At 37.3% G+C, this 23,503-nt stretch overlaps 1 protein-coding gene across 1 annotated transcript in view; it reads right to left on the bottom strand.

The window, feature by feature from the left end:
• Positions 1 to 23,503, bottom strand: part of ASXL2 (ASXL transcriptional regulator 2) — a 133,518-nt gene that overhangs the window by 28,707 nt on the left and 81,308 nt on the right. Inside the window, exons 5-8 of the mRNA XM_034659795.1 lie at positions 22,922 to 23,072; positions 8,539 to 8,654; positions 3,944 to 4,073; positions 3,014 to 3,157 (exon numbers count right to left, since the gene is read on the bottom strand). Of these exons, the coding sequence (XP_034515686.1) occupies positions 3,014 to 3,157; positions 3,944 to 4,073; positions 8,539 to 8,654; positions 22,922 to 23,072 (541 nt within the window). The remainder of the gene's footprint in view (positions 1 to 3,013; positions 3,158 to 3,943; positions 4,074 to 8,538; positions 8,655 to 22,921; positions 23,073 to 23,503) is intronic.

Raw genomic sequence — 23,503 nt, 5'->3', positions numbered from 1 at the left:
TTCCTCTCCCACTCCCCCTGCTTGTGTTCCCTCTCTCGCTGGCTGTCTCTATCTCTGTCGAATAAATAAATAAAATCTTTTTATAAATAAATAAATAAATAAATAAATAAATAAATAAATAAATAAATAAATAAATAAATAAAATAAGCAAGAATTCTTGAAATCTGGGGGTGCCTGGATGGCTCAGTCAGTGGAGCATGTGACTCTAAATCTCAGGGTTGTGAGTTCAAGACCACGTTGGGTGTAGAGATTACTTAAAAATAATAAAATCTTAAAAAAATAAAAGGAAAAAGAATTTTGAAATCCAACATTTGCCTTTCTGGGATTGATTTAAATTTAACTTATAGTGCTTTTTGGAAAATTGTACTACATTATGGAGATATAGAGGCGTTTCCAGTCCTGCAGGAACTGTGGCTCAGGGGTCCTGGTACCTGCAGAAAGCAAAACCTATATCATCTGTTCCTGCTCCCCAAGAAGACACTTAAGTGAGGTGTGAGGCAGGAAGGGAAATAATGTAAAGATTACCAGGCACAACAGAAGCAATGAAATGTAAGAACTTAGTCTACGAGTTGCTGGGAGTGCCAGCTTCTTTGTCTTACTGGTCTCCTTCAGCAACCAGACAACTTCTTTGTAAAAATCCGGTTTGCTTCTGGGTGGATTATAAAATGGTGCGTTTTTCTTAGAGGAAGTATCTGCCATAAACTGAGTATATTCTTCAATCATCAGTTCCAGTGCCAAAGATTAAAAATATTCATAAATTACATAAATACTTATAGAAGGTATACTAATATGCCAAACCCAGAGCTCGATCTCATGACTCTGAGATCATGATCTGAGCTGAAATCAAGAGTCAGACGCTTAATTTGACTGACCCACCAGGCAGCTATCTTATTTTTTAATAAATAATTTTGTAAAATCAAAAAACAACAAAAAAATAAAGCAGTCTGAAAATATTAATTCACACAATAATTTAGAAGGGTCTGGAACATATTAATGGGTATAGAATAATTAATCCTTTGAATTTTGTCACATTGCTACACATCTTTTAACTTCTATTCTGCTGCTGAGATGTTTACCATTCCAATTCTTACATCTTTCTATGTGAAGTATTTTCTTTCTCCTTGGAATATTCTCATTTTCCCAGATGTTTTGAAATTTTTAAAGAATGTGCCTTGGAATAGGGTTTCTTTTTATACATGTTTCTTGACACCAATTATGAACTTTCATCTTTGAAACCTGTGGCTTTCAATTCTCTGGAATTTTCTTTTATTATTTCTTTTATTATCTTAACCCCCCTTCCAATTTCTGTTCTTTCTGATGGTTCTACTATTTTAGACATTAGACATCCTAGAACGGTATTCCAATTTTTTTTACCTTTTCACTCCTTTTGAATCTCTCTTTTGACCTATGTTCACACAAATTTCTTCACCTTTCAGTATTTTTAAGATTTATTTATTCATTTGAGAGACAGAGAGAGCAAGCGAGTGGGGGGGGGGGAGGCAGGCGAGGAAGAGCAGGGAGAGAGGGAGAAAGAAACCCAACCAGACTTCATGCTGAAAGTGCAGCCCAATGTGGGCCTGATCCCACAATCCCGAGATCACAACCTGAACCAAAACTAAGAACTAGACACTCAATTGACTGTGCTACCCAGGCGGCCCACATTTTAGTATTTCTATTAGTAGTAGTAGTATTATAAGATTGTATTTATTTATTTGACACAGAGAGAGAGAGAGCAGGAACAAGCAGGGGGAGCAGCAGGCAGAGGGAAAGGGAGAAGCAGACTCCCTGCTGAGCGGAGAGCCCAGTGTGAGGACCCTGGGATCATGACTGAGCCAAAGAGAGACACTTAACCGACTGAACCACCCAGGGGCCCCACCTATTTTTTTTTTTTTTTTAAACTTTGGCTCCCTTATTAGTTAATACCCTGGAACTCTTCGTTTATTTTTCTATTTTTAAAATAGCAATCTGTTCTTTCATGGATGCAATATCGCCTTTTTATCTTTCTGTGGATATTACAGTTTTTAAAGTTATTTTCTTTTAAATCTTCCTGAATTGTCTGTTTCTTTTGAACTTGTATTTCAGGTTCTGTGTCTCATGATGGAGATCTTCTTCAAAGGTAATCATGAATAATCACAAGGAAAAGGCATTAAAAAAGGCTCACTCAAAACTCTGGGTGCATAGGTGGGTCTTACAGACTAGTGAGCTTCACAGAAGTTTGACCAAGATGATTCCTTCTTGGGAATCTATAAATTTGCCTGCAGATTTTCTTCTGAGGCTAATCAATTTCTTTAGGCACCAACCCACCCGTCTCCTGCTGGAACACATATGGGGCTGGGAGGAAGGAAGTTGTGGTGACAGAAATATGCCTTACTAGTAGCATTCTGGAAGCCAAGCAGAAGGAACACTATTAGTATTTATATCTTTCTTGATTTCCCTGATTCACTGTCTCATTATCTGCCCTCAGCCATGAGTGGTATCTCTGTTTGAAATCTGCATGGTTTAATTTCAACTCAAAAATAAACAATCTATCCTGCTAAGGTGAGGAATCAGCTGCTTCTCATTAACTTTTTAAAAAGGTTCTTTTTCTCAACCCTAGGCTTTACCCTTCCCCACTATGACACATGGGGTCTCCCATTCGTGAATCTTTCTGCTGTTCTGCAGCCTTAGCAGGCTGGCTTATTGGCACCTGCTGCTCAGCATCGTTTTCATCAAAATCTCTTGACACTGCTTGCCCATCTGCTGTCTCTTTGTTTTCTTCACCCTTATGGATCTAATCTTTTGGATTTCCATATTCCCATCTTAGTGGGATTTCAGAGGAAGCAGGAGAAAAGGGTCAGTTCGCCATGTTTAATTATGAGTCCTACTTTTCTGTACACAGAGATAAGACATAAATAATGCTGGACAGAGCAACCTATTGTCAGAAAAAGAACTAAACCACAAAACAACTGATGAATTTCAAACACAGAGGTGACAAATTAAGACTCAGAACTGAAATCTTTGTAAACTAACTTACTTGTGTGAAGCCTGTCAGACCTCTGGAATGACTTCTTCCCCAAGCCTAGCAAGGGATTTTCCACTTGAACTGAACAAGAATAGCTAGAGTTCGAGTTTTGTGGGCTGCCTGACTGCCCATCAGATGGCTTTCCTTCCCATACTGCTAAGAGAAAAAAACATATCAAAGACTGGTGACACTGAGGTTATAGATAGAAATCAATCAAACAATCAAATCATTCAACACAAACTAAAAGGAGTTACGTATGATGCAATGTGATCCTGCAAATGAGTTCTGAGTCTCCAAATTCAGGTTTAAAAAGTTAAATAAAATCACTTCCTTCTCCCCAGCACATTATCTGCATCTGGTGGGAAATTTCCTTCCTAACAAAAATGCAAAGTTCTTCAAGATACTGTTTAAATTTGGCAGGTCCTACAATCAGCTAGCATCAGAATGAACTGTGTAATAAAATACAAAGTCTGTACGTAATCTGGTTTAGATGAAAAACAAAATAAACAACAACAAAAATCTAAAGGCCTGTGTTTATATCCAACGGAAACTCAAATGTAGCCTATGTTCTTAGAAAAACATTTTATCTTTAAAGGAGAGAACTGGTGAAGGGTTTAGTCTGAGTGTCTTGGCAAAACCAGCTTTGTAAGGTCACTGATTCAAGGCTTCCAAATATTACTAGATTAGACATCTTGGAAGTCAGTCATTGATTTCATTCTAACATGCAAATCTTGCCGATTTATTTTTTCATAACTGCATGATGATTCTGCATAAATTTTCCCATTTTTCCTGAAAGGATTTATATTGATGATCTGGCAGTAAAAGAGTATGTAAATAAACCCAGTAATTTAAAAATAAATGATAAGGTATACAAATTAGAAAAACAGCACAAAAATAATGGAAATAGAAATTCCCATTGAAAAGACACCCAAGTCTGCCTACCAGGTTTGGCAGGTACAGAGTCACTGGTTGCTTTGACCGTCTTCAGAGAGAGAGGCTGGTTGGAGGAGATGGACATGCTTGGCCTGCATTGCTGTTGCTGCTGCTTCTTCTGCTGTTGCTGTTTGAGAGCCTACAAAAAGAAAACGGACTGTAAGCAACAAAATAAAATCATTTTTAGTAATAACAGAAAGTGAATGACTGCCTTCTAAGTGGTGAAGAGCAAGATAATCATCCAACTTCTCTGAAGCCATCAAAGTAAACAAAAACCTAAATGAAACCAATTAAATGCAAGGCCAAAATGATACTTAAGAGTCTGAATATTTTCTGGCAGTATGACTTTTGTGTATAAATGTGAAAATTAGTCATGAACATTTTTAGAAGTTAAAAAATCACCAGTAAGGCATGGACTTTCCATACTTGGAGCAACAGAAAATTAGAGGCTTCCAAATCCTTGACCAAAAAGAGTCCCATTTGCATTAGCTCTATGTAGAAGTGTAAATATTTAGCTTCCATATATTTCAGAGATGATACATTTGAACAATTTGTGTTGAAAACCTATTTGATTCTGATCTCCTGTTAGTGCAGTAAGACTTGGCCCAATGACCAAATCCTCAGCAATTTACAGTAACACAGCAAATAAAAGGAAAGGAAAGTTAGAAAATACTGGTTCTAAGAACAGTATAATTTCTTCAGGCTATTTCAGCATATTTTTATTTCTATAATGTTTCTAGTTTACAGAATATACCACAATAAACTATTTAGAATGAATAAGAAGACAGCCAACTTCCCAGAGTTTAGTCATGAAAATATATGAAAGCAACTTTTAAACTCAAGGTTTAAAAAACAAAACAAAACAAAACAAAACATAGAAACTAAGAAAGTAAAGCTTTCAGGAAAAGACTGGAAATCTATGACTATGCAAATTGCCAGTTCAAGCTTTAACCTTCAAGACTATCATGCAAAAAAAGTGTGGAATAACTGGCTACTTGATTCCCATCGCCTCTTCACACTCATCTCTGGCTAAGTTATATAGGCATAGTGCAACAACTGATCTTGACCTAAGCTGCCAAAGAAAAAAATTAACTGAGTGAGTCAGGGATCCAGCTTATATTCACCTACAACATTTGTAACAGCCAAGGCAGAGCACAATATATAAAAAATTGTCAGTGTTGTTTGATCACTGATTACAGCTTATCTCTCATTCTCTGCAATCAGAACAGAAAATGTTCATAGGCTTCCTGGGTGGCAGCCACTGGATCTTCCTTTGTCACTCACAATATCCAGATCATTCTAGGTTAATGCAAAATTTAATAGAACCATTTGATCTCATCTATTCCTGCTGTGATCGTGTAAATTCAGACACATGATGGAAACAGAGTAACTTATAGCCTTTCTATTTAACAACTGTACTCAGTTTTTTCCTCCCTCAGTAGTTTACAAACATTGTTCCTAATTCTATTTTAAAATAAAAACAACAACAACAAAAACCTTCATTGTGGTAAAGGATAACTTATACTGAAGTAATTTTTCTCACCTAATACTATAAAAAACATACACTGGAGGCACGGTCTTACTTTACATACCAATAATCTATTTACCTACTTTTCCATACTGGTATTCTTTAAAGAAAATACATTTGACTCTTGGGATTATAGGAGTATAATTCAGGAGCAGTAAACATGTCATACATTATCTAACAAGGTTTAGGAAAATACATGCCTTTTTCTTGTAGAAATAAGCATCTTATACTTCTTAATATCTTCCAAAGAATTTATAAAAATACAACTGCTATGAGATTATCCAGGCAGACAGCAATTAATCCTATCAAATTTCTGAAACTCTTTCAATAAAAGCACTTTTGCTTTACTTTTAATACTTTAAGACCTACATAATTTTTAAAATTTCAATTACAAAGGTAATACATAATTACATCTTTACCATTTAAGTCGAACATAAAGCTAAACTCTCTCTCTCTTTTTTTTTTTTTTAAAGATTTTATTTATTTATTAGACAGAGATAGAGACAGCCAGCGAGAGTGGGAACAGAAGCAGGGGGAATGGGAGAGGAAGAAGCAGGCTCCTAGCAGAGGAGCCTGATGTGGGGCTCGATCCCATAACGCCGGGATCACGCCCCGAGCCGAAGGCAGACGCCTAACCGCTGTGCCACCNGCTAAACTCTCTTTTTTTTAATAATTTTTTTTTTTAAAGATTTTATTTATTTATTCCACAGAGATAGAGACAGCCAGCGAGAGAGGGAACACAAGCAGGGGGAATGGGAGAGGAAGAAGCAGGCTCACAGCAGAGGAGCCTGATGTGGGGCTCGATCCCATAACGCCGGGATCACGCCCCGAGCCGAAGGCAGACGCCTAACCGCTGTGCCACCCAGGCGCCCCAAAGCTAAACTCTCTTTTTTTTAATAATTTTTTTTTAAAGATTTTATTTATTTATTCCACAGAGATAGAGACAGCCAGCGAGAGAGGGAACACAAGCAGGGGGAATGGGAGAGGAAGAAGCAGGCTCACAGCAGAGGAGCCTGACGTGGGGCTCAACCCCACAACGCCGGGATCACGTCCCGAGCCGAAGGCAGACGCCTAACCGCTGTGCCACCCAGGCGCCCCCAAAGCTAAACTCTCTTGACCACCACTCAAGTCTTGTCCCCTAATCTTCAGCGGTAACTACAGTCAATTTATTTTTCCTTACTTAACTTTCTTTTTTACACTAACAGTGTATGTTTCTATTAAAAATATAATATTGTATTGTGGGTATGTGTTTATTTTTATCAATGGTATCATGCTCTACATGTTGTAATACAACTTAATTTTAATGATTCAACATTATAGTGTGGTGATGCTTCCATGTATATGTAACAACAACATTACAAACTTTTAATCTTTCACAATTATCCAGCACATAAAAATGGCATCATTTATGAAGGAATTCCCTAACTGATACATATTTGGTTACTTGCAAGTTTTTGCTATTACAAACTTTAATGCAAATATTTTTCTGTGTGTGTGTAATTGGTATATATATTTGTATTTTTTTTTAAGATTTTATTTATTTATTTGACAGAGAGCCAGCGAGAGAGGGAACAGGAGAGGAAGAGGGGTGGGAGAGGAAGAAGCAGGCTCACAGCGGAGGAGCCTGATGTGGGGCTCGATCCCACAACGCCGGGCTCACGCCCCGAGCCGAAGGCAGACGCTCAACCGCTGTGCCACCCAGGCGCCCCATATTTGTATTTTTCTAACCTAAGTTCCAAAGTGTTCAAATGCTTAGTCATTAGGGAATGTGCATTTACAACTTTAATAGATAATCACAAGATTTCTTTCCAAAGTACAGTAACTTACATTCCACCAGCAAACTACCAGTAGCCGTTTTTCTACACACTTGCCAATGCCTGATAATTAGGTTCTTTAGTTTATACCAATCTGAGGATAAAAGTAGTTTGTCAATGTTCAGTTAATTACTAGTGAATTTGTATTTATTGATCATTTGCATTTCAAAAAAAAAGTTCTTTGAAAAGCCCAATAACACAGACCAATGGCAAGGCACACTGGAGGAAAAAAAAGATACATTATAAATGAACAACACTGAGGAACGAAAAAGAAACATAAAGGAATGCTACTACAACTTTATGCAAATATTTTTAAAAGTCACGTGAAATGGACCATTTTCTAAGAGAAATAAATACCCAAAATTAAGAAAAAATTTTTTTCCAAAATTAGTTCAAAAAGCAGGAATCAGGGGGTGCCTGGGTGGCGCAGTTGTTGGGTGTCTGCCTTCGGCTCAGGGCGTGATCCCGGCGTTGTGGGATCGAGCCCCACATCAGGCTCCTCCGCTGAGAGCCTGCTTCTTCCTCTCCCACCCACTCCCCTGCTGTGTTCCCTCTCTGCTGGCTGTCTATCTCTGTCACATAAATAAATAAAATCTTTATAAAAAAAAAAAAGCAGGAATCAAATGAGACTGGTAACAGATGAAACTGAAATGCTAAGAAAAGAATTCTATAATTGTTTTCCAAAAATCTAGAAAAATACAGAGCTACCCAACTTATTTTATGATGCTAGAACCACCCTGATTCTAAAATTGTACAACTGTACAAGAAAACAGCAAAATCTAAGCAAAAATCTTAAAAAAGAAAAATCCATAACATATTAAAAAATACGTAACAAACATACATAGAGTTTATTCCTGAAAGCTAAGTATATCTTACCATTAGAAAATCCAGCCATGGAAGTCTGTATATTAGTAAATTTAAAGAGAAAAGCTCCCTGATCATCTCAATAAATGCTGAAGAAAACAAACCTGAAAAGTTCAACACCTATTCATAATTTAAAAACCACAAACATGCACACAAACAAAAACCTCTTAGCAAATTAGGAACAAATGAAGAACTTTTAAAATGTGATTAAAAACACTAGCTACCACAAACCTATAACACACAAGTAGATAAATAATTAAATCCAAATTGGGAAACTGCATGAAAGTTTTCCTTAAAAGGACCTCGTGTCCTTTCAAGAAATTTTCAATGACTTCTAGAACCTTGAATTGTTAATGTAGGAGATTAAACTTTTGATAAACACAGGCTAGCATGATTACCTGCTTTAGTGCCTTCTTGCTGTGCTTCTGTGATGGAGAAATGACTTTACCTGCTGGAATGGTAGGTGATGGGCAGCCTGACTGGGGAGAAGATGGCTGTGACAGTCTAGACGATACTAGTGGGGAGAAAAAGGACAATAAATAATGTGGTTATCAGAGTTGATATCAAGCACCATTCCTTCCCCAATCATATGCTGCTACCTGTATTAAGAACTGTGACCAAACACTTTTGGGAAGGATCTTCTTTTTGGAGTTCTACTGCAAACAGCCTCCCTTTTCAGTATATTTCCTCAGAAAGCTCTAGTGAAGGATGATAGGATGGGGAAGGGATGGGTGTTAGTATTCATTACTTTTCACTATTTGATTTTTTTCAATAGACTGATTGAAACAGGAAGCAGAATATAAACCATGAGTCATCAAATTAGATAAAACTTAGAGAAGATTCTAGAGCCTGTTGGATAGTATCTATGTTCTTAAGGTAAATCTAATGACAACATGATACAGTGAAAGAGCCGTCGACTGACAGAATGGGTCCCAGTTTTCCCTATCTTTAAAATGAAGGCAATAAGGCCACTCCACCTCACAAACTCTACTATAGCTTCACCTATTATATTCCTTCATCTCTTAAATCAAGAGTTTCAGGCCTACCAGTGTGAGAGGGTACTTTAGGATTTCTCTCATGGGGGGCACCTGGGTGGCTCAGTCGTTAAGCATTCTGCCTTCGGCTCGGGGCGTGATCCCAGAGTCCTGGGATTGAGACCCACATCAGGCTCCTCCACTAGGAGCCTGCTTCTTCCTCTCCCACTCCCCCTGCTTGTGTTCCCTCTCTCGCTGGCTCTCTGTCAAATAAATAAAATCTTTAAAAAAAAAAAAAAAAGGATTTCTCTCATGGAAGCAATGTACGTTTGCACAGGGTTAACCCCTCTCTACTACATCACTACTTGTTTTATACCTCATCAGAGCTTGGCCAAACCTCAGTCTTATGTGAATAAGGGTTTTCCCTTGAGGAGCCTATACCCTATTATACTAACACAGCAATTAGACTTTTATGTTCTGTAAAGTTCAGCAGTGCATTTCTCATGATAAGAGGTAACAAAGAAAATGCTGATTAAGACCCCTTAATGAAAGAAATAATAAAATAATAATCGCTACTGCTAGTGACGACTCTGGAAGAGTACATGCTTACTAACACCTTCTCCTTTCCACAGTAATTGGACTGAAAAGGCCTGGATAGCAACATGGCATTCCATGGTATGGCTAAAGAGTTGAAGATATTATAAAGTATGTTGGTAGGTAGCTACCTGACATAAAAATGCAGAAGCATGGTTCATTGGAATACATAGTTTAGGAAAACAGCTTTTCAACGGATTCTTATAAGTCCTAAGAAAGGAATACACAGTAGATAACATTTAAAGAGGCCAACAGCAGAAAATATGAAGAAGGTCACGTATCATACTTGGGATACCTGGCTTTGCACTCCCACCCTTACGATAAGGTTTATCTATGGGAAAGAATGGACATAAAGTGCGACATTAAGAAAAAATTCGTTGTGATATATCATACAAAAATAAAGTTGGATAATTCTTGAGATAACTGAGCAGCGAAAAGAAACCACATCCTCCGTCTACTTATGTTGACCAATTTTAAAAAACAACAGCTTTACTGAGATAAGATTTATATAACATACAATTCACCTAAAGTGTAAAACTTCAACCACTTTGGTTGAAAGTTGTGAATTATCACCAGAATCACTTTTCACCACCCACAAAAAGCTTTTCCCTAACTATGCCCCTAGTGCTATACAATCCCTAATCTACTTTCTGTCCCTATGCATCTGCCTATTCTAAACCTTTTATATAAACGGAATCATACCATACATGCTCTTTTGTGACTGGCTTTTTTCACTGAGCATGCTTTGAAGTTTGATCCATACTGAAGCATGGATCAATACTTCCTTTTTATCATCGAATAATAGGCCATTGTATGCATACGCTGCGCTTTGTTTATTCATTAGCTGATAGACATTTGGGTTGTTTCCCCTTTTGGTCACTGAACTATGATATGAAGAACACTCATTAGCACGATTTTGTGTTGGACATGTATTTTCAATTCTAGAATTGCTGGGTCTTCTTTCAACTCCATGTTTAACTTTTTAAGGAACTGTCAAAATATTTTCCAAAATGGCTATACCATTTTTACAATTCTACAGGAATGTATGAGGGTTCTAATCATTCTCAACACTTGTTATTGCCTTTTTGATTTGACCAATGTTTTTAAAGTGACATAACAAAAATAAAGACCATTAATATTTGACTATGTTCCTTCTTTGTAATGGCTTGCAGAAATCTGAAAATATACATTTCCTTACCTGCCTCAAATACTGCCTGAGAATAAACAGAAAAAAAAAACCAAAATAATTCCATTAGCGTATATAAGAATTCCACTTTGCAGTCTGAAAAAAAGACAATAAAGCTATCTAATTACCAGGGCAAACTATTTGGACTATTCCCCCATAAGGCAAAAGTCCTTTCTAACAATTGAACCATAAACATATCTCAAAGCCAGGTTGAAATAACTCATGAAAATTTCAGGATTCACCAGTAAGGAACATCTCATCTCCCAGAACTGACTTAATACCAAGTATGGGTATCATAACTTTTATGAAACTTAAACTTTGTCCTAACTTTTAAATATTTAAGGCTTAAACACATACTGAGGAACTTCTTTTTTGTAATTACTTTTAGTGGCTACACTGTCTTCAAACACAATTTTATTAATAAAAGCAACGAAAAGTAACTATCTTATATGCGTCTAATAGCATGCTGTTTTCATTTGAACAGGACTTCACTGAACTACCCTCTAAAGTGGGTACAAGTCCTCTTTCTATTCCCAAACTCTTCCAATTTTACCCTCAGAAATAATAATGTATTTGGGCTAGCATCCTGATACTTTTCTACACAAATTAAAACATGGGAAGATTTTTAAGGACATACATTTATTTTTTTAAGGTTTTATTTATTTGAGACAGAGAGAGAAAGAGAGATGCACAAGTGGGTGTACCTGTGGAGAGGGAGAAGCGGACACCCCACTGAGCAGGGAGCCTGATGCTGGGCTTGATCCAAGGACATAGATTTATACATAAATTTCAAATATACATTCTTCTGTATATTGTAATATCATCTTCTGTATATTGTAATATCATCTAAATTTTACATATCAGGAAATTTAATTAGTTTGCCAGAGGACTCAGACAGTAAGGGGCACAGCCAAGATCCAAACTCAGTATGTTTTCAGAATGAGTGGGTACTTGTTGTGGGCTAAATGGTGGCCACCAAAAAATTATGTCCTAATCCCCAGAATGTGTGCATGTTACATTATTTGCAAAAAGAGTCTTGGCAGATGTAATTAAGTTAAGGATCCTGAGATGAGATCATCCTGGATTATCTCAGTGTCCTAAATCCAATGACACAGAGTACAGACAGAAAAGAAGGTGATGTGAAGACAGGCAGAGACTGCAGTGATGTGGCCACAAGGCAAGGAAGTCAGCAACCACCAGAAGCTAAAGAATACAAGAAACAGAGTTCTCCCCTAGAGCCTCCATAGGAAGCATGGCCCTATGGACACTCTGATTCCAGACTTCAGGCCTCCAGAACGTGAGAAAATAAATTTCTGTTGTTTTAAGGCATCTAGTTTGTTATAATCTGTTATAGCAGTCTCCGAAAGCTAATAGTATGTAAAAGTGATTTTGAAGTGTCATTATCAACCCAGAGATGTTTATGTCTTTTAAATGTTTGAATCGAAAACAATCATTACAAATTTGGCACTCAAACTGTCCCTTTTTGGTTTTGTGGGAGAGCCTTCAAGTTGTAAACCACTTACTTCCATATGAGTCTAGCTCCCTCCCCTGTCTATACCCCTTTATTACTTCTCTTCCTGTTTAGGAAATCATTTATATTAATTTGTAGCCTTCCATTGTTTCTTTGTTATTTTTGTTTTGGTGAAAACATAGTATAGATTATTTTATACTTTCACTCATTGCTTTAAGCAAAAAATCAAGTACCATAGGCTGTCCAGAATACTGATTTTTTTTAAAACTTAATATAATTAATATATCCTGGGGAATATTCTAGAACAGAATATAGAGATATTCTCTATATTCTACATTCCTCTTAATAGGTACACAGAATTCCACTGTGCAGATGTACTATAATTTCTTCAACCAGAATGATGAGTATATTGGTTCTTTCTGGACTTTTATTAGTACAATATCTTAACCAGTGGCTCTTAAGGTGTTACACTAAGAAAAACACCATCAGTATCAAAAACTCTGTTAGGAATGCAAATTACTAGATCTTGAACCAGAAACTCTGAAGGCAGGGCCCAGGAATCTGTGTCATAAAAAGCTCCACGTAATTCTTGAGAAGCATTAGTCTTAAACTATGCTATTCTGTATTGTTGATGGTGTGTCTGTGGATCAACTCTCAGAGGTGGGTTTGTTGATTCAGGGGATAAAATCATAGGCTTCCAGAAAGTTAAAAAAGCTTCATTATTCTCAGGTTTTAAAAGGAACTCACGTTTGAGAAGCATTAGTCTTAAACTATGCTATTCTGTATTGTTGATGGTGTGTCTGTGGATCAACTCTCAGAGGTGGGTTTGTTGATTCAGGGGATAAAATCATAGGCTTCCAGAAAGTTAAAAAAGCTTCATTATTCTCAGGTTTTAAAAGGAACTCACGTATGTTTTCCTTTAGTACTTGGTTTTATGTTTTACACTGTACTTCTCATTTTGGAATTTATCCTGGAGTATGGGGTGAAAAATGAACCCATTTTCATCTTCTTGGAAATTCAGTTCTAACACCTTTGCACATCTTACAACGGCCATGCTCAGAGTTTCTGCTGCTGTTGTAGTTATTTTGAATGTAATCCCTTTTTCCATATATATACGGCTGGTTGCCAAATACTAATTTTACTTACATCTGCTACTTTACTGAATTCTTTACCTTCTTCATCAGTCTTCATTCACTGATTCTTTTGTCAGATCCGTAACTGTACCATCTGCACATAGAAGTAGTTTTCCCCTTTTTTGTCCCTCACTGTTCCAACTGCTTTCTCTTGCTTCCTTGTGTTGAAATATAAGAACTGAGATACTGGGCACCCTGTTCTTCACTTCTTCTAGCTAAAGAGTAAGCCACTAGTGCTTCCCCATTAAGATGCTGGTTTTCTAAGTTATTATGTTAAGGAAGTATCCATCAATTCTCAATTTTATTGAGTACTGAATTTACACAAGGCCTTTTCAGCAAGTACAGAGATGGCAAGAGGATTTTCCATATCAGTTCTATTAACATGATGAATAATAACGGACTTCCCATTAGTGAATCATACTTACAACCTAAAACCCCATTTGTTTAGGATTTATAATTTTTAGTGTATGGTTGGATTCTATATGGTAACTTTAAGATTTTCCCTTAGTATTCACAAAAGAGTGCTGTATTCTCTGCAACATTTTGAAAATTTACTTCCAAAAAGAATCTGGATAATCTTTTTTTCCTGCACTGGAATAGCTTTTAAAACATTAGGATTGTTTGATCCTTAAACATATGGTTGAATTTCCCTGAAAAACCATTTAAGTATGGTTTCATTTGAAGGGGAGCTCTTCTATATCCCTATTTGTAAGAAAATTGTTTAGAAAAATTTGTTTTATGTGTTCCATTTTCCTACAAAATCGTCCCATTTCATCTAAGTTCTTAAAGCACTGTGAAAAAGCCTCATAGTTTTACATTTTTCTTGTTTGGGTATTTACTTCAACCTGAATTTGTATATTTAGGTCTTTTCCCTTTATTAAAAAAGGTGAATCAGTGCTTTCTTCACTGCAAACCACAAATTTTGATATGTTGTTTTCATTTTCATTCAGTTCAAAATATTTTAAAATCTCTCTTAAGATTTCTTCTTTGATCCATGTGTTACTCAAAGTGTGCTGTTTAATCTCCATGTATTTTGCAATTTTCCACTTATCTTTCTTTTTTTTTAAGATTTTACTTATTTATTAAAGAAAGAGAGAGAGCGCGCGCACAAGTGCACATGCACAAGCCAGGGGAGGGGCATAAGGAGAGGGACAGCAGACTCCATGCTGAGCAGTGAGCCCAATCTGGGGCTCAATCCCAGGACTCCAGGATCACCACCCGACCCATAGGCAGACACTTAACCAACTGAGTCACCCAGGCGCCCCTCCAGTTATCTTTCTATTACTGATTTCTAGTTTAACTGTGATCTGAGAGCAGATATCAGATCATTTCCATTCCTTTAAATTTGTTAAGGCATGTTTTATGGCCCAGAAGAAACTATTTTCATGTCAGTGCAATAGGCAATTTTTTTTAAAGATTTTATTTATTTATCTGACAGAGAGAGAAAGAGCACAAGCAGAGGGAGTGGCAAAGGGAGAGGGAGAAGCAACACGGGCTCAATCCCAGGATCCTGGGATCATGACCTGAGCCAAAGGCAAACACCCAACCGACTGAACCACCCAGGTACCTTGAGGCAATTTTCTTAAGGATGTACTGGATTATATTAAAAGGGAGAAATAGTATTCATCAAAAGATACTTTTCAGAGAGTAAATAGGCCATAAAGAGGGAGAAGTCACTTACAAGATATATATTCAATTAGGGAATATATGAAGAACTACAAGTTACTACAGAAAAGATGACCCATGAAAAACAGAAAAGACATGGGGCGCCTGGGTGGCTCAGTCGTTAAGCGTCTGCCTTCAGCTTGGGTCATGAGCCCAGAGTTCTGGGATTGAGTCCCGCATTGGGCTCCCTGCTCAACGGGAAGCCTGCTTCTCCCTCTCCCACTCCCCCAGCTTGCGTTCCCTCTCTCGCTGCCTGTCAAATAAATAAATAAAATCTTAAAAAAAAAAAAAACAGAAAAGACTGGAAAGGGCACTGCATAAAAGAGGACATCCAAATGATTCATAATGATTCATAATGAAAAGGCCAATTCTGTTGGCCATCCTGAAAATACAACTTAAAACCACATGGAACACTATTACATACTAACCAAAGTCTAAAATTTAAAAGACTGACAATTAGTGAGCATGTGAAATAGCTGGAACTCTCGCACATTACTGGTGGGAGTATAAGCTGGTGCAACCACTCTGAAAAACTGTCTGGCAGTATACACTACATTAATTCTGCTCCCAAGTACATACCCAGAAGAAAAGAGTACAAAAAGAAAGACATACAAAAGCATTCACAATAGAATAGGCAAAAACCAGAAATAAACTAGTGCTCATCAGTGGTAGAATGGATAAGCAGAGGTAGTGAGGAATAGTTATAAAACAGAACACTATACAGTTTTAAAAATCTCATGAATATACACAAAACATGGATGAAAACTTACAAACGTTATTTGGCCCTCCCCCCAAAAAAGGTATGATTTGATTTAAGTTTAAAAACAGTTTCTGATTCTGCTCCAGACAGGTCTTGTCTATACTATCAGAAATTATTACAGTGGTTACTTTGGGGCAAAGGTTATTAGCAGAAGGGAGCACAGAGTTCTCAAATCAACACAAAGTAGAGGGAAATCAAACCTTTGTTATGATTTTTTGTTTTCCCTTCATTCAACATTTCCTGGGTTTCATAGACCACTGGTTAGTGCTGGGACACCAGTGTGTTGGCCAACAAAATCCCACAAGGACTGAGACATTGTTCATAATCCTATCTTACAAAGTGGCACCTGGAGAAAAATAATCCCTCACGCTTCTGTACTACCAGTTTGTTTTTACTTCAAGTAAAACCAAACTAATGTCACCAATTAATTTCATCCTTTATCAAGGAAATCTACTACCCATACAAATGATTTTCAAGAGTGAAATGGAAATGAGTTCTTTTAAACCAAATACCAGTGATTAGAAATAAACTGAACTAACATAAATGCAGAGGTCGCTTTTAGGCAACAGGCTTGAGCAATGGAATATAGAACAAGGCAAAAGCACCCACCTCGGCCCCCCTGGCTGAATACGAAGGGCCCATCAGGGGACCCACCTCAAAATATCCATAAGCCCTAACTGACCAATGCGCTACTTACGACCAGGCACAGTTACCAAAAAAGAGGAAGATACCATACATCCCCACATGTACTAACTCTCCCCCTTTAAAAACAGCCCTCACCCACCACCTCGTGCAGATAGTCTCTCCTTTGCTGTCCTGCCTGCTGCTCCCTTGCAATGTATTCAATAAACTTCTATCTCCTTCGTTCTGCCTCAGGTGAATTCTTTGACTGCCAGTGCCACCAGCACCACCAGGACCACCAGCACCACCAGCTTCCACCTGATTGTCATCCCACATTTGGGGGCCCCCATCCAATTGGGAGAGACACCACAATAAATAATAGCAGAAAAACGAATCAAAGCTAGTATATATTTAATGAACTGGAATTTAAATAAAAACTTGAAAGAAAAAAATAATAAAATAAAAATAAAAAATAAATTAAAATTTAAAAAAAGGCTAGCATATTAACTCAGATCTTAAATGGACAAGAGGATGAAACCAACAGCAAAATATCTATAAACAAAAATTTTGTTCCTCGGGGCACGTGCATGGCTCAGTTGTTTAAGCATCTGCCTTTAGCTCAGATCATGATCCCAGGACACTGCCGCTCCCCACTGCTGTGCTCTGTCAAATACATAAAATCTTAAAAAAAATTTTCTTTGTTCTTCTTGGTATGTGGCTATAAAAATTGCAAACAGTCAAGCAGGTTGCTATTCTCTGATCCATACATATCACATTTCTAAATTCTCCTAAGAAATCACTTTATGCACACCAGTACCCTATAAATAATGGAGACCAGCACTAAAGGTTAACAGCCTGATGCCTACCTCTTTCCCTTTCTTTCTTTCCTTCCACAAATCTCCTCTTTCACCAAAACTTATCTTCATATGGCCTCCTTTCTACCTTCTTGTCTTTACATATGTTTTCTTTCCATGATACATCCTGTCTTCCTTGGGGGTCATACTCCCAATGGAAGGAAGTATATTAAAATATTCTATAGCTCAGACAATACTTACTAACCCAGGTAAAGTTAACAGCTCCCTTCTCTAATGCTGCCATAATATGACACATATAAATACTTGTTATTTATTAAAGTCCTTTGCTAACTGTCTGCTTCTTTTTCTATACCTTTATATATGGATGGGATCTGCACTTTATTTATTGGTTTCCCAAACACCTGGCCAATAGTACATGTGTACTGGAGAAAGAATGAGTGTGGCAAGCAGTCTAAATAGAGGTATTTCTTTGATTTTGTTAAATGAACTAATGAGTGGCCTAAATAATACCTCTCAAGATTATCTCCTGATCTAACGGTCCTCCAATGTGGACTGCTTAATGCTTAAAAGCTCTCTTATTTAGGAACATATTAAATATCTGATTAGAAATAAAAATGCTGGGCGCCTGGGTGGCTCAGTTGGTAAGCTTCTGCCTTTGGCTCAGGTCATGATCCCAGGGTCCTGGGATCGAGCCCCGCATCGGGCTCCCTGCTCAGCGGGAAGCCTGCTTCTCCTCCTCACTCCCCCTGCTTGTGTTCCCTCTCTCACTGTGTCTCTCTCTGTCAAATAAATAAAATCTTTAGAAAAAAAAAAGAAAGAAAGAAAGAAAGAAAAACGCTTGCATTCATATAAATACACAGACATAATAAAATATTAACAAATTTTTTAAATATTAACAAATTCTGATCAAAAGACCCGCAGTTACTTATCATATGATTTAAAAACCAAAACCTGCCCCCAGCACCTCAGTAGAGGAATGAGTTTTTAAGCTTAAAATTATTTTTAGGAAATATTTAAAACAAAAATTTTTTTTTANTTTTTTTTTTAAGATTTTATTTATTTATTTGACAGAGATAGAGACAGCCAGTGAGAGAGGGAACACAAGCAGGGGGAGTGGGAGAGGAAGAAGCAGGCTCATAGTGGAGGAGCCTGATGTGGGGCTCGATCCCATAACGCCGGGATCACGCCCTGAGCTGAAGGCAGACGCTTAACCGCTGTGCCACCCAGGCGCCCCTAAAACAAATTTTAGAACCTGAGGCTTGAACTCACAACCATAAGATCAAGACCTGAACTGAGATCAAGAGTCAGACACTTGGGGCGCCTGGGTGGCACAGCGGTTAAGCATCTGCCTTCGGCTCAGGGCGTGATCCCGGCGTTATGGGATCGAGCCCCACATCAGGCTCCTCCACTATGAGCCTGCTTCTTCCTCTCCCACTCCCCCTGCTTGTGTTCCCTCTCTCACTGGCTGTCTCTATCTCTGTCAAATAAATAAATAAAATCAAAAAAAAAAAAAAAAAAAGAGTCAGACACTTAACCAACTGAGTCACCCACCCTAGAACTTGCGGCACTTAAAGCCAGTTTTACACAGTTTCCTGAAGCAGTTTCGGGTTGTTGGACAATTAGTAATAACTACAGAGTATATATTCAGAAGGTACTATTTTTCAGATATATTACAGCACTGAGAATTTTCCATTTCAATGGATGATTATTATACTGAACAAGGTCAAAAGGATACAGACTATCCACATTAGATGGCTTCAAATTAAAGGCTTTAATGAATAATCCTTGACTATTTTATTTCTTCCTGAAGACATTCAATGGGCCCCTCCCAAGTATCAGAAATAATGAAGCAGTAACAACAAAATTGAAGCTCAGCTTTCTATAGTTGAAGGATTAATAGCTGAAAGACCGATTAAGAACTGAAGTATCCAAAATTGTTTTTATCTTCCTTAACAGCAATCCTTCTCTTAAGGGAGGGTTTTTATTTTCAACATAGTCTGTCTTTTGAGGAATTTCATCTCCAGAAGTTAACAGACTGTTTCAGTTTTAAGTACCTTCTTCCCATACCAAGTGCGGTCTACCTCAAACATGGCAGGCTGCGACTACTGATTAATATTCGTACAATCCCCTCATCAAAGATGGAAAGGCCATACTTGAGCACTTTCCTTGCTTCTGGGTACCTTACCTACCCAAGTCCTAATAGTGGAGCCATGTTTAATACACGACAGAGCTACAATCTCTGACTCAGACACCAACCACACCACAGAAGACAAAGATCTCTCTCCAAATACGTTAACTTTGCCCAAGGGAGTGTCTCTCCCAAGTATACTTTTTAACGGAGACATTTCTATACATAATCATCCCCATTCAGTAAACTTATATATAGAAATTATATTAGAGGGCAAGCAAGTCTCTGGTATTTGAAATAACTCCAAACATAGCGTTTATCAAATTCCTGATTTAAAGTAGTTTTGAACAAGTGATTAGGTTAACATCAGATTATGCCTCTGGAAAGAATTAGTAATTTCTTGTAAGTAAAAAGGTATATTTTACAAAATTAACTTTTTTCTTAAGACACTTTAAAAGGCCAAAATTTAACAAAACTTTCTTCTACCAGGAGATAAAAATAATACTTCTATTGTTGCTTCATGCAGCAATATTTATATTTTATTTTGGGGAAAAGGCAGAGACTTTGCTTAGCTATGATTCTACAAAAAAAGCAAAAGAAAAAGTTGATTTTAATCTTTTTTTCTGGATTTATTCCATCTTACCTTGGCTTGGAATTCCATAAAGTTCTTCTCTGAACATTGTTTCCTGTCTGACAATTAGGAACCAAAACTATGAACTTCTAATTTCTTCCACTTTACATGGAAATCAATAAACTACTTTTTAATATTGGGCTGAATTTCAAAGTTCTGCTCTCTGTTCCCATTTGGCTGAAAGGTATACCTATTATCAAGACAGTTTCTATCGATTTTCAACTAGAAGTATCAGTTTTGCTGTCAGAGCTCTTTATTTTTGTACATAAAAGGAAGTGGGTTTTGATACTATCTCAGTGTTCTTCCTGTCTTACAATGCATTTGAAATAAAGTGATGTCAGATTGAGAGTAAAAGCCCTAAATAAGACAAAGGAATAGGCACAATTACTTTGCTTTACCTTTAATAACTGTAACTGATTTAGAACTACTCTGTTGCGTGCTAACTACAAGTTTTCCACGTTAATCTGCACTGGACTACAAAAACATTCACAGATTATATAAGATATACCTAAAAATTTATGTATCTATGCCACATGTCATAGGTATGACCCACGAAAGAGAGAAGTATATTGTATGAGAAACTAAATCATTCTTCATTGTTGCCTGCTCAGCAAATGTCATATGAATTCCATATGACATTATGTGCACCTCTTACCTTCACCTTCCAAACACCATATAAAACCCATTCTACTCTCAGTTTAATAGACTACCTATAATCAGAAAAAATCTTTACAGAATATCTCATCTTAATGTAAACTGAGGATAAATATTCAATAATGTGATAATTTCTAGAAGTGAAATGAATACAAAAGCAGTTCAATAACAGTTTATCTGAACCACAATTCTGAATTTCCTATTACTTTGTTGTTAAATATCTTCTATTATAATGCCAATTATAGTGTAAGGTTATGCTATTACATCTATTAACCTATTGACAATGGGATCCTGTTGTTATTTCTTAGATCTTACTGTATCACCATACATACACCTTAATTTCTTAGAGATCGCCTTTACCAAACATGTAACAGCCACTACTCAAATTAGCTACTGCAGCATATGCGGCTAATGAAAAGTGAAAAGGAATGACCTCTGAGACTGTAATTCTGTTCCCAAATTCACTTGTCTGGCCTGCTTAGTTACTGATTTTCCTGTTTCTAGCTACATTCAGAAATTATGAATCTTACCCTTTCTCTTGCTTGACAATTTGGCTTGGTTCCTAATCTTAGATCAACGACTTCCAAAATTAAAAATTTAAACTAGGTGGGGCACCTGGGTGGTGCAGTCAGTTAAGCGTCTGACTCTTGGTTTCAGCTCAGGTCGTGATCTCAGGGTTGTGAGATCAAGCCCTGTGACTGCTTCCACACCCAGCGTGGAGTCAGTGTGGGAACCCCTCTGTCCCTCCTGCTTGTGCTCTCTCTCTCAGATAAATAAAAATAAATCTTAAAAAAAAAAAGTTTAAACTGGGGACAAGCAGGTGAGGCAAAGTCCTTAACACTTTTGGCTCTATCCTTGCAAAAAAGATCCTTCGTGGACTCTGAGAAATGTAAGGCCCTGGACCACACCTCCTTTCACTACTGACAGAGAAAAAAAAAATATTCTCTCTCTCTCTCTCTCTCTCTCTAAGAATACTGGTCACAGGAGCTAGCTTTATCTTGACTTTATTCCATTTGTTCCTAACATCTGAGGTCTGGGTTACTTTCCCATTGTGATTTTAAAGCTAAAATCCTCTTATTACAATATTTGCCCAAATTGCATGTGTGGTAGCTTTACCAGAGAACACAAATGATACCACCAATTATCTCAGTTCTCTCCAGGAGGAGCAGACACAAGAATGCAGGGATGGTAATGAATCAGACTACTTTTCTGATACAGTTCCAAATCAACAGTTCCAAAGCCACTTAATGAATCAAGTATTCCCACGAACGTAACTCTAGCTTCTAGATCCAAAGACAGCTCACCTGTAACACAAACCTAAGAGGGTATCCAAGCTAGGGAAATTCTTGGATGTCATTTTGTTCCAGAATATCACTATATCAATCCTTGTAAAGGAACCATCATGAGTTGGCTTAAATCTGCCCTGCTGTGTACAGCTAAATTTATAAATATTGAGGTAAAAACAATTTGCCCTCTTCAAGAAGACTCTGACAAGAAGCTACGGATATAGCAAGAAGAGGTAATAAAATGTATCCTTAAGTGGAAAATCCATCCCAGGGAAGCTGCAGCAACAGACATTATTCCCTAAAATATGTTTTTTGGGTAAGCTATGAAGCAGACACCAAGCAGGGGAGAGCAAAGAACAGCAGACTAAATTTAGTCTTCGCCAGTAGAAATGAAAAGCATTATTTTCCTGGTAAGCAGATAGCTGTTAGAGTAATAGTGCTCAAATTTTAGAAAAGAGGACTAAGAGGCAAATAAGATAAGAGCATCCTTCAAAAAGGCTATGGATGACCAAGAGCTGAATATAAACCCAGGTGAAACCTGGAGAGCCACGTTGTCCAACTGACAGCCACTAGCCTTGCGTGGCTATTTAAATTAAAATTTAAAAAGAATTTAAAAATTCAGTTCCTTAGTCAAACTGCCATATTTCAAGTGCTCAAAAGACATATTGAACTACTGGCTGTGTTGGGTTGGACAGCAGAGATACAGAACATTTCCATCATCGCAAGAAACTCCATTGGATGGTACCAATCTAAAGGGAAGGGAAACAGACAAACTGTCCTGGGGTCTGAAAAAAGAGTAGCTACTAACAAGGGCATTTGTCCTATAGCATTCAGTACTTTATTGAGAGATCAGGTGGATTTACCTTTCCTTTTCCACCTGCTCTTTTTTCCCTCCTTGTTGCTGCCACCATCACTGCTGCTGCTGCTGTTCTCAGAACTCTGGGAATCTGACTGACCATCACTGCTTTCTTCTGAACCTTCTGATAGCTCTTTCACCCCATCCGGCACATCTTTCTGAAAATGTAGGCATCCAATTAGGATTAATCATTACCATTTCAACAAATCGGAATTAAATTTCTGATATGCACTGTTGCAACTTAACTGTGCTGATTAATTTTTAGTAATATAGGATTCAGTAGCAGAACCAGCAATATTTTCTGAATTCCTGTCATCTCTCTTCTTTGGGTCAAATTAGCTAACGTTTCCATCTACATCCAAAGATAAAAATTATACATGACAATTACATGAAAGCACAACAAAGAGGCTTAAATTAGAAAAAACTGGGTATATGTAAGTCCAAGTAAATGAGAAGATGTTCAGAATACAAAAAACTACAATAACAATTTTGTAAAAGGTAGATATACTCATCCACAGATACGTATTTGTGTGTATGTACCATTAAGTGAGTTCAGTTGACTCTGGATAGGAAGAAATACTGCATTATT

The sequence above is a fragment of the Ailuropoda melanoleuca genome, chromosome 4, assembly GCF_002007445.2.
Source record: "Ailuropoda melanoleuca isolate Jingjing chromosome 4, ASM200744v2, whole genome shotgun sequence".
Taxonomy (NCBI): domain Eukaryota; kingdom Metazoa; phylum Chordata; class Mammalia; order Carnivora; family Ursidae; genus Ailuropoda; species Ailuropoda melanoleuca.
Note: the sequence above shows the minus strand (reverse complement) of the source record. Positions and strands in the feature narration are given on the sequence as shown.